At 39.8% G+C, this 12,192-nt stretch overlaps 1 protein-coding gene across 4 annotated transcripts in view; it reads left to right on the top strand.

Annotated features, from left to right (window-relative positions):
• TCP11L2 (t-complex 11 like 2) overlaps positions 1-12,192 on the top strand; it is a 38,604-nt gene that overhangs the window by 11,704 nt on the left and 14,708 nt on the right. For all 4 annotated transcript variants that reach the window (XM_038550797.1, XM_038550796.1, XM_038550798.1 and 1 more), the window contains 3 exons: positions 3,506-3,626; positions 4,869-5,089; positions 6,154-6,290. In XM_038550797.1, the coding sequence (XP_038406725.1) occupies positions 3,506-3,626; positions 4,869-5,089; positions 6,154-6,290 (479 nt within the window). The remainder of the gene's footprint in view (positions 1-3,505; positions 3,627-4,868; positions 5,090-6,153; positions 6,291-12,192) is intronic.

Here is a 12,192-nt window from a genome sequence, read left to right as displayed (position 1 = left end):
ACACACACACACACACACACACACACACACACACGTTCACACAGATTCCTAGAAGTCTTGTATAATAGCCACTGGGAATAAAAATTGGTTAGTTCTCTAACAGGATCTTATACTTGTTTTTAAAACCATTCCTCTAGGTAAAAAAAAAAAAAAAATAAAAAAAAAAATAAAACCATTCCTCTAGGGTACATGTTACCCATAATCTTTAGAACTTAGCTTAAATGTCACTTCCTGAGGAAGCTTTTCCTGACATATCAGAGCATACTAGTTTACATTAAATCCCCTTCCTAAATACTCCTATTGCCCCTTTTTGCTAAGAAGGCTTATAATTTTATGTTCAGTATCTGTCTTTATTATGTGACCAAAGCACCATTAATGGAGGAACTATGTCTATATTGTTTGCTGCTCTATCTCCATTGCCTGGCAGAATGCCTGACATATAGTACATGCTCAAGAAAGTTTGCAGATCGACTTCTTAAAAACTGATATTCAAGTTATGAAAGATAAATAAATGTAGCTGAGCTGCCAAAGTCCTAAGAATAGGTGACTCAGAAACATCTGAAGATAGGAATTACAACTACATGGGCACCCCTGGTTAACCTCACTGCCCCCGGCCCCAACCCTCCCAACCCTGAGACCTCTAGTTAGAGCCATGCTCTTATATCCTGCCTCAGCCTCTCTGACTTTGGTGGCTTATAAATCCCCTCGGACAAAGAGGAGAAAAGGTTTGAGGTCATAACTACACATAAATCACCTTTACAGGCATAGTTAGCTCATGAATAATGACACTGAATCTTCAACCTCACAGTGTCATTTATAAATTTAGAGGCAGGGGCAGCCCCGGTGGTGCAGAGGTTTAGCGCCACCTGCAGCCCGGGGTATGATCCTGGAGACCCAGAATCGAGTCCCACGTTGGGCTTCCTGCATGGGGCCTGCTTCTCCCTCTGCCTGTGTCTCTGCCTCTCTCTCTATCTCTCTCTCTCTCTCTCTCTGAATAAATAAATAAATAAATCCTAAAAAAAATAAAGTAAAATAAAAAAATAAATATAGAGGTATTTCCTCTATCAATTAAGATAGCATATAATATTCGATCCTATTTGGAGCTTTTATGTTTATTTGTTTTAAAGCAGGAAAATAGCAACATCATAATTTTCCTTCTTCGAAATATGGATCATAGTCCCCTCTTGAGGTTATTATTCATAATAATCATTAATAACTTTTTAAGATTACTGGCCAAAATAGTTGTATCTGTTTGGTTTTCTATGGTAACTGCATTTTACCACAATTCTTTATACCAGCTCTAGTACTACACTCTTAGGCCCAGCCACCATCATTTCTGACCTGGACTCTGAAGTCCTAGCAGGTTGTCCTGGCTCCATCTTTGATTCCCATGGTCCATCCTCCATATCCACATGGTAGCCAGAGTGATCTTTCAAAAGGGTTAATGAGAGTAGGTCATTTCTTTGCTTAAAATCCTTTAATGGTTTTCTATTACACTTAGAATAAGAACTCAAACCCCTAGGCAGCAAGGCCCTACTCCCAACTGTGTCTCTTCTTTCCCTCCTGCTTGCTATGCCTCAGGTGCTCTGGCTTCTATGCTGACCTTGGAGTACACCAGCTTTATCCTGTGTAAGGACTTTGTCCTCCTTTCTGCTTTTTCAGTGTTGTTCCCTTAGATTTTCACTGGCTGCTTGTTTGTTCCTCCTTCAAGTCTCAACTCAAAGGTCACTGTGTTAGAGAAGTTTTCTTCAACCACCAGTGAAGTTAGCAGCTTCCCCATCACTATCTACCACACCGTCTTGTTCTGTCTTCCTCATGGTTCTGAAATTGCCTTATTCATTTTTAATGTGTTTTGGTTTTGTCTTTCTGTCCCTGCTAACAAATAAGCTTTTTGAGAGCAGATACTTTTCTTTTTACTATAGTAACCACAGCACCTAAAACAGGGCCTGGCACATATTGGATGGCTTAGAAACATTTTTGACTGACTAATGAAAATGAATGTTCGAAGTTAAAATTAGCGTGTTTTATGAAGTATAGCAAAAGACAATTTGGGAGTATTTATACTTTAAATTCAAAAGTTGCAGATATAGGCATTAGTGAAGCACTGTGCTTTAGGATCAGACAGGCTATGGGTTTGAATCCTGGCTCTGCTGAGTCCATTTCTGAACCTCACATTCCCCAAGGATATGATAGGTACTAAAATACTCACTTGAAATGCATGCTCATAGGTATCTGAGTACCTTGAACATAAGTATTTTGATACTATGGGAAATAGGAATGCCTCCTTCCTTCATTTTCTGCCATATCTGGAAAATGTGAGCAAGGAAAGCAGAGTGCAAGCTTAGGACCATTACCTTTATTTAAAAATGCAATAGCATATTATGAGCCATTGATCCATTCAAGCCAACTACATGAGGCTTGTAAAGTCAAGGGTGAAAGTCCATCCTAGCAGTGTTTGCCTTTCTAATTGTTCTATAGCTGCTCAAGAGGGTCAACATTAGAAATAGCATTTACGTTGAATAAATCTAGTCAGGCAACTAGAATAAGTTTTAACATTTAAAGTTGCTGGGTAGAATATAGCATTTGCAGTTACAGAAACAATTTTAACTCACACTCCTTAGAAAGCTAATTTTAATTTCTCATAGCATTGTTGTATGTTTAGCTATTTATACTCTAAAAGGATGTGCTTAACTATCAAATTATTAATTCATTCACTGTGCATTCATCAAACACTCATGTATGCCAGGTAGTGTGCTTGGTATAGTGGCAGGTACTTAAAAGAGAAGTTATGGCCTCTGCCTGGGAGAGATGTATGCGCTGTAGGGGTTGGAGACTCATAAGCGAGTGCCGTGCAGGGAAATATGTGCTTTTCTTAAAACTGTTGCCAAATATAGAAGTTCAGTAGGGATGCATATTTAAATGTGCATCTATTTTAGGGCATTGACATAAGGGGTGAAGCAAAGTGGCCACCTATTCTATTGTGAGCTCTTCCTAGTAAAGTTCCCATTTCAGCATTTTGGTCTGGCTAACTTTAAATGGGACATCTAAACTGCGGTTGGCAGCAATTCACATGCATGTCTCCTTCGGGTCAGTCTGTTCTTTTCTGTGCAATGAAACTGTAGCTGTTGAGGAAAGAGCAACTTTGCTGTCTCATCCCCACAAATCTAGAACAAGTCTAAAGATTTAAAGAGTAGCTGAGTAAATTATGGAATCTCCTTAAGACAGAATTTTATGAATTTATTGAAGCTATAGCAAGGAAGCATTTTTAAAGTGTGGGGGGAATCTGTTAGGACAGAATATTAACCATAATTAGTTGATTATTCTCAACTATATTAAAACAATACTTTGAACAAGGGAAATGTGTCAAAAGATTAAAAATGAGATTATGGGCCATTTTCTGGGATTTTTTTTCTGCATTTTCTAAGATTTCTGCAATGAGCATGTTTCTTTTATAATCAGGAAAGATAATGCTTATTTTTAAAAACAACTCATTTCCTTCCTGTAGCTTAGCCAGTCGAGTAAAACACATTGTCCACCGGGCTTTCTGGGACGTCCTGGAGTCAGAACTGAATGCTGAGCCTCCTGAGTATGAACATGCCATCAAACTGTTTGAAGAAATCAGAGAGGCAAGTTAATATTGTATTGATTAGTAAGTTTTTTTTCCCCCCAGAGGCTGTTTTTATGTCCTCTAAAGAGTTTTGGAGATTCTTTTTGGAAAACTGAGTAAATTCAATCACTGGAAGAGTGTTTTCTGAAATGCACTTCCTTGGGTGGGGTGGGAGCTAGGGAAATACGGCAATGGAAGGAGCACAGGGCAATGTTTAGCACACAGAGTAGTGGTCACAGTAGTTAAAAGCACAGATTCAGGAGCCAGACAGCCTGGTTTGGTGACAGGTTGTCTAACAAGCTTTCCCTCCATGACTTTTTGTGTCCTGAGTACTTGCAGGGTAATCATAAGAATTAAATGATATGACAGTTACAGTTTTAACTGACATTCACAAAGTACTTGCTCTGTGCCAAACACTAGATTATTCATTATTGTTACCATAATGCTGTGAGGTAGTTACTTCTGTTATTTTCACTGAATAAAAAAGAAATGGAGTTCCCTTATGCAGGGTCACACAGCTTTGAGGAGTGGAGAGGAATTTGAGCTGAGATGCTCTGGCTCAAGCCTGTACTCCCAACCATGTGTGGTGTGTGTAAGCACAGTGTCTGCTGTGTGGTGAATACTCAGGAGAGGTTGCTTATATAATATATAATATTTTTGGGATCCCTGGGTGGCGCAGCAGTTTGGCGCCTGCCTTTGGCCCAGGGCGCAATCCTGGAAACCCGGGATCGAATCCCACGTCGGGCTCCCGGTGCATGGAGCCTGCTTCTCCCTCTGCCTGTGTCTCTGCCTCTCTCTCTCTCTCTCTCTCTCTCTCTCTCTGTGACTATCATAAATAAATTTAAAAAAATATTTTTACATAGAAAATACACTAATGGAGCCCATAGGGTATTTCCATTTGCTCTTCTTTAAAGGGTCCTTATGCAGCCATGATCTGCAACTTGTTCTCTCTTTGCATGGTTTATCTGTAAACTATTTGAAGTTATTTCAATAATACTGCTTCCTTGCCAGTTGTTCTCATTTTGGTAGTTTCAGTAACTTCCCATGGGTTGGGGTGGAGGCTTTAATTCAGAAGATAGAGCTTTCTTTTTAGAGTTGAGACACTAGAGTGCCCACTCTGACCCACCACCAGGCAGTGAATGCTTCTGTGGCATCCAGGGCATTAAAATATGGACAAGGAGCTTAGTCATCTGGAAGTAAAAAATGACAACCCTTATCCACATAACGATGCTGTTAACTTCTCTTTCCTTTCCCTATGTAGATTCTCCTCTCTTTTCTGACTCCTGGTGGCAACCGACTTCGCAACCAGATCTGTGAAGTTTTGGACACAGACCTCATTAGGCAGCAGGCTGAGCACAGTGCTGTCGACATCCAGGGCCTGGCCAACTATGTCATCAGTACGATGGGAAAGCTGTGTGCTCCCGTTCGAGATGACGATATCAGAGAGCTAAAGGCGACCAGCAACATTGTGGAGGTGCTGAGGTTAGCACTTACACTGCTTGCATTTTCTCAGAGTATCTTTGAGTTCATTCAAAAGGGAAGGTGGGTGGGTAGGTGGTGCCTGGGTGGTGCAGTTGGTTAAGTGCTGACTCTTGGTTTTGGCTCAGGTTGTGATCTCAGGATCCTGAGATCAAGCCCCAAATTGGGTCCTGCGCTCAGTGCAGAGTCTGCTTGAGATTATCTTTTCTCCTGCCCCTCCTGCTTATGTTCTTTCTATCTCAAATAAATAAATAAATCTTTAAAACACACACACACACACACACACACACACACACACACACACACACACACAATAGAGAAGTGTGGGAATTGAGCAACACAGAATAATAACTAGTCTTTCAAAGGAATCCTTGATCTTAGAAGAAAACCAGATAAGCAAAACTGAAGTATTTTTCCTCTGTGCCTCAGTGCCCTGTACGTTTTTTTCTTTTCTCTCCACCCACCCCCATTCCAGTAGGAATAGAAACCATATATACTTTGTTCAGACTCCTTAAAATTTCAGGGCTTTCAAATGAAAATTCCTTTTTGAATCTTCTTTGTCTCATTAAGACTCATTGTTTATCCTTCTTAGTGTCTATCAGTTTACGGCTGGGTGTAATGGATCAGCTGGAGGTATTGTATTTGCTCAAGCAAATACTCTTGAGATCTGTGAAGAATACCTTTGGAATGCACATGTAATGCCTTCTATTAAAAGTGACCTTGCTGGGACGCCTGGGTGGTTCAGTGGTTGAGCATCTGCCTTTGGCTCAGGGCATGGTCCCGGGTCCTGGGATTGAGTTCCACATTGGGCTCCCTGCAGGGAGCCTGCTTCTTCCTCTGCTTATGTCTCTGCCTCTTTCTCTATGTCTTTCATGAACCAATAAATAAAATCTTAAAAAAAAAAGAAAAAAAGAAAGAAAGGTAGAAAAAAGTGACTTTGCCAATGGCAATTGGAATTTCAAAACTATTTGGGGATGTTTATCTTTTCCAGCCTGTCAAATAGATCACAATTAATGAATTTCAGTCATTAAACACCACTCTAACTATTTGAATTCTAAAATTTTTAGACAAATATTTCATGTCCTGGACCTCATGAAAATGGACATGGTCAATTTTACAATTAGGAGTCTTAGACCACATCTTCAACGCCAGCTGGTGGATTACGAGAGAACCAAGTTCCAAGAAATTTTAGAAGAAACTCCAAGTAAGTGCAATATAATGTGTATATATTGAAATTAAATGGAAATATGATGTTTATGTTTTTGACATCTTAAGGAGTATCCCTAGAGGATTTTGGCTTTTCTGTTTAACATTTTTTAACATTAACATTTTTTAACTTCTAAAATCAACATCACAGATTTAAGCTATCTGTTGTGTTCCAAGAATTGTGCAAAGCACTATTCATTTCTTCATGTATTAAAAAATACATATTTGTGGAACGTCTGGGTGGCTCAGCAATTGAGTGTCTGCCTTTGGCTCAGGGTGTGATCCCGGGGTCCTGGGATTGAGTCCTGCATCGGGCTCCCTGCGAGGAGCCTGCTTCTCCCTCTGCCTGGGTCTCTGCCTCTCTGTGTCTCTCATGAATAAATAAATAAAATCTTTAAAATATATGTATATACATACATATATATATACACACATACATACATATATATATATATATATAGAGAGAGAGAGAGAGAGAGAGCACCTGCAATATCCTAGACTACTTAGTTGCTGTGGATACTGTAGTGAACAAACAATATTGTGACCCCTGAGGAGTGCTGACATTCTAGTAGGCATGGCAAACAAACAAATAACATATATTGTCAGATGGGTTAAGTGCTATGAAGAAAAGTAGGAAAAAGGGCAGAGAGCAATGGGGCAGGAGTGGGGGAGGTAGTGTTTTTTAAGATAATGTAGACTGGGAAGCCCTCTCTAAGAAGTAACATTTGAGCTGAGTTTGCAAAGGAAAGAGGAAGGGGCATGTGAAGATGTAAGAGAAGAACTTTCCAGACAGAGGGACAAAAGCTTGGAAGCTAAGCTTGCATGGGAACTTGGACAGATACGGGGCAGACGGTGTGGCTGGAGTGGAGTAGGCAGGGAGAGAGTGGGAGGAGACGAGACTGAGAGGTAGAAAAAGATCCTATTGAGCTTTGCTAGGAAATGAGAGGAGTTTTAGAGTTGATTCCAAGAGTGATGGGAAGTCACTGGAGAGCTTTAAGCAGGAGGGCAACGTGTGATTTTCATTTTTAAAGACTACCCTGGCTTCTGGGTAGAGAACAGATTATAACAGGAGCAAATTGGAGAGGGAGACGGGCACCAAGTAGGCGGTATTGCAGTTGTTCCAGTAAGAAGTAATGGTCCAGGGAGCAAGTAGTGCAAGTAGCAAGGGTGGAAGTAGTATGAAGAATCCAGATTCTGGATGTATTTTGAAAGTTGAATCAAATGATTGACCAAAAGCTGAACAAAGGAGAACAGGGAGGAGTAGAGGATGATGCTAAGATTTTCACCTGAGCAGCAAGGTGAATAGTGATGGCTGTCTGTGAGGTAGGGCAACAAGGGAAGGCAAATAGGGAGGTGGTATGGAATCAGGGTTCAGTTTTAGATATATGAACTTTGAGATCTTGTTTGGCATCAACATGGACACATCAGATAGGCCTGTGGGTGTAAGAGACTAGAGTACAGTTGGATGGTGGATACTGAGGATACATATTCAGGATTCATCAGTATATTTATGATAGATAAAGCCAAGATATGTTAGAATAATAGCTAACATGTATAAAATGCTTACCACATGTAAGTACTTTACCTGTATTAACTAATTTGATCTTTGCAACAACCTTAGGAAATTACTCCCCATTTTATGAGTGAGGAAACTGAGGCATAGATTAGTTAGATCACTTGTCTCCATGACACAACTTGTAAGCTATGGAGCTGGGACTCCCCCAGGTGTTCTGGCTACAAAGTTCATTTTCTTAGCCACAATATTACACTAGATTAAATTATCTGGGGAGTGAGTATAGATACAATGACCTGGGACTCTAAAGCATCTAGAGCTTGAGAAGAGGAGAAAGATCTAACAAAGGTGACTGTGAAAGTAGCTAGAGAAGTGAAGGAAGCCAGGAGCTGGTGATGTTCTGCAAGACAAGTGAACAAAGTGGAGAATGAAGACATAATCAGCTATGACAAGTGCTGAGTGGTCAAGAAAAATGAAAGTCAAGGTTTGATCATGGGATATGACTACATGAGGATCCTTGGTAACCCTAATGGGAGCAGGTTCATGGACTAGTGGGCATTAAAACTGGACTGGGAGAGGGGTCAAGAAAGACTGGGAGTAGAGAACGTGGTACTTCAGTGAAATGTCACAGTTACTTAGTTAAGTAAATGTCACAGTTACTTAGTTAATTAAGTACTGTTATATGCTTTATTTCACAGGCGAGGGAATTGAGATCCCAGATGTTTGCACAGCTGGCAAAAGGCTGGCTTACTGATTCTCTCACTGGCAAATTTTTAATACTAGCTTATGGGCTTTAACTAAGCACACTCTAAGACTGTTTGGGTGATTCATCCACTTCACCCCCACTCTTCATGGATTGAGCTTTTCGGTCAAGATAGTCAGTATGGTGGCCTTATGTGAACAAAGCCAAAGCCAAACTGGTGTCACTTTTAAAGGGGCTCTTAAAGACACTTTTAAAGAGTCTGGAGTATGTCCAGGGAGGAGGGCCTGGGTCATGGAGGGTCATAGGAAGAACAGTCCATGAAGCTATGTACATTCTGCTTGGTAATAAGGAGGTACACATAGGCCAGGAGCACTGCCCTCCTGTTGATATTGGTTTAGGGACTTTGGGTTAAGCTCTGTAGTGTAGACTAGGACCAATGGAGAAAAATAACAGGCAGCTAGTTTTGACCCTTTTTAGCAGCAAGAGCTGTTTTAAGCTTGGAATGGGTATTTCTATTACTAGTAGTCAGTGCCAGCTGTCATTTTATTGAACACTTATTATATGCCAAGTCCTTACTATGGCCAAACATTTTACCTTTATTAGCCCATTCAAGCCTCACAAAGCCCTATGAATCTGGCACTGTTATCATTCACTGTTTATAAGTGAAGAAACTGAGGTTAAGGTACTTAGCTGAAAAAAAAAAAAAAAAAAAAAAAAAAAAGGTACTTAGCTGAGGTGACTGCTAAAGCCTGGATAAACCAGACATGTCTCTGCCCCAAAGCATGTACGTTGAACTGCTACACAACACTGCTGGTCTTCAGATGAGATACTGACTTTCTTTGGGGTATCTGCAGAGGGAGTGTGGCACTGAGTGGAAGATAAGATTAGATGACATCTGAGGATCCTTCCACAATAAAAATTCTGTGATTTTAGGGCTGTATTGTTTTAGCTCCTCAGGGAAAGAGGGATTAATGGAAATAGAACCCTACGTAGAACCTGAATCTCAAACCTGCACTATAGTAACCATGTTTGTAGCAGTGTTTTCCTTTCCAGCATTTTATTGGTTGGTTTCATTTGTGTGCCTGTGTACATGTATATACACATGTGCGGAAATGTGTCCGTGTCTTGAATCAAGATAGCTTGTCTCATGGAGCAAATTCCTTAATATTGGTTTGAATTACAGTTTTGTTCATGTTAAATTATTTGTTTCTGTCTTAAAATCTAGGCTTAGTGACCTGCAATTCATTTGTACTTTTCACATTGACTTGGATATTTTCAGAGATTTAAGAATAGAATAAATCCAGTTGTGTATATAGGTCATTATTGCCTAGCTCTAAATATGTTCCCAGAGAAATCAAGAGTCCAGGAATCAGAGTGTGTGTCAGTTGTTAATTATATCCTCAAGTCCCTCTGCCAAAAGTCGGTCACTGTGCCCTAATATCAAAATAAGAGCCTCACAGTAACATGCAGAAGGACAAAAGGATTGGATTTTTGTGTGTACATGATTTTTTATAAAATAATTATTGGAAAATTAATACATAGACGTACCCTAGATTTCTAAATTGACTCCAGAAAATATTTTATTTTGCCAACACAGAGTTTTTATATAATTCTCTGATTTACAGTATACCTAAGAAAGCCTTAGGCAATGATTGGACACATACACTAAGCATCAATAGGATGACCACATCAGGTTCAACAACTAAATTACTTGTGAAAAGAGTAACAGATTACCCCTTGGGGGTGCAGAGCATAAGTAATTTCTAAGATACTCAGAAGGTTTTTATTTATTTAGGTAATATCTTATGTCTGATAAAATATTCTCATAGAACTAAATTTCATGTGATTCTTTTTTGAAATTTTTTTAATTGGAGTTCAATTTGCCAACATATAGCATAACACCCAGTGCTCATCCCGCCAAGTGCCCCCCTCAGTGCCCATCACCCAGTCACCCCAACCCCTCACCCACCTCCCTTTCCACTACCCCTTGTTTGTTTCCCAGAGTTAGGTGTCTCTCATGTTTTGTCACCCTCACTGATATTTTCACTCATTGATTCTTTTAAAAATCCTATAGGACATAAATATTTTTCAGAAACACATCAAACTGCAATTTTATTTTCTTTGCCTGACACACAAAGCATTTAAGAACTTAATGGAACATGCAGAAGATGAGCAAACTGATGTTCAGCAATGGCCTGCCCAAATACAGAGTCACACAGCTAATAAGTAGTAGAGCTAGGACTGGAAGCCAGGTCTCCTACATCCAAGCCAAGATTAAACCAAGCTGCTGTTTTGGCTACTTTCTTTGGATTTTTCACTTTTGTGTTTCATCAACTGGGTTGTATTGAAAACAACAGAAACCAACTCTGGCTGATTTGGCTGATTTAGCAAAAAGGGAAGTGAATGGAAGGATGGCGGTAGTTCACACAAAAGCTAAAATAGCTGAGCCTGAGCAAGGCCAGAAACCAGGAGAACATCGGGAATCCGGGCAGGAAAAAATAAGGAAAGTTCCTAGCTCCATCATCAGAAGACTTAATGCATACTTTAAAATGGGCCATCCTTGAATGCTATAGTCACCATTCAGATCCCAGGAAAGTTTGATGAGCATATGATTCAGGTAGGTCAACCCATGGTCAGGGACCTCTTAACTGATATTCACATGGAAGGAGGGAAAATGATTTCTCGAAGAAAGCCATATCAAGGGGTACCTGGCTGGCTCAGTCAGTAGAGCATGTGACTCTTGATCTTGGGTCATGAGCTCAAGCCCCATGTTGGGCATGGAGCCTACTTATAAAAAAAAAGAAAAAAAAAAGGAAAGAAAATCAGTGTCAAAAGGGAGGTGAGGTATTGTTAGGCATAATAGAGCAGGTGTCATGGATAAGGGAACTATATTCTTCTAAATGGAAATTGGAGTACTTAGTCTGAATGTACTTGCTAGAATATTGAAAATGGGAGCCAATTAAAGCTTTGCACAACATCCACATCTCCTATTCACATATTCTGCAGCATTCTCGTAGTTTATGTGAATACTGTCTGCTCAGAATTGTACAGGCCGTCCCCCAGATCCAGGATATGGAGTTGTTGCCTTTTTAGAGGTCACTCAGAGTTCATCCTTAAGTACTAGGTTTCATGCTTAGTTACCATATTAGAAGTCAGCAAAGATGGGAATTGTATTCCTTGAATAATCCATATGGGGATACCCTTGATGCATTCATCTGAGGAGGCTCAAATACTAAACTCATTCATACTAAACTGACAGATTTTACAGGACATTCCCCTGAATGCTCTTGTAGCACTAAATAGCATAACCAGTGGCTTTTACATAACATAAATATTTACATATATGTTTAGTGTTGATGAAACTTTATGTGATTTTAATCTGTGTTTACTAGGTTTAGATTCAGGGACTTAATTGACCAACTCATAACCCATATCTCTTTTTTTCTTTTAAACATCATCAAAGTATGTTCTACATACAGTAAAATGTGCCCACTTTAAGTGTATGGTTCTGTGGGTTTTGACAAAAGAATATGCCCCTGTAACTACCACTACAAACAAGATATAAGGCATTTCTGTTGTGCCAGAAAGAACCCTCTTGCCCACTGGTCTACTTTCTGTCTCTATGGATTTGCCAGTTAGGGACATTTCATATGAATCAAATCATACAATGTGTGGCTTTTTGTG

This window comes from Canis lupus, chromosome 10 (assembly GCF_011100685.1).
Source record: "Canis lupus familiaris isolate Mischka breed German Shepherd chromosome 10, alternate assembly UU_Cfam_GSD_1.0, whole genome shotgun sequence".
Lineage (NCBI taxonomy): Eukaryota > Metazoa > Chordata > Mammalia > Carnivora > Canidae > Canis > Canis lupus.
This window is presented reverse-complemented; position numbering and strand designations above follow the sequence as displayed.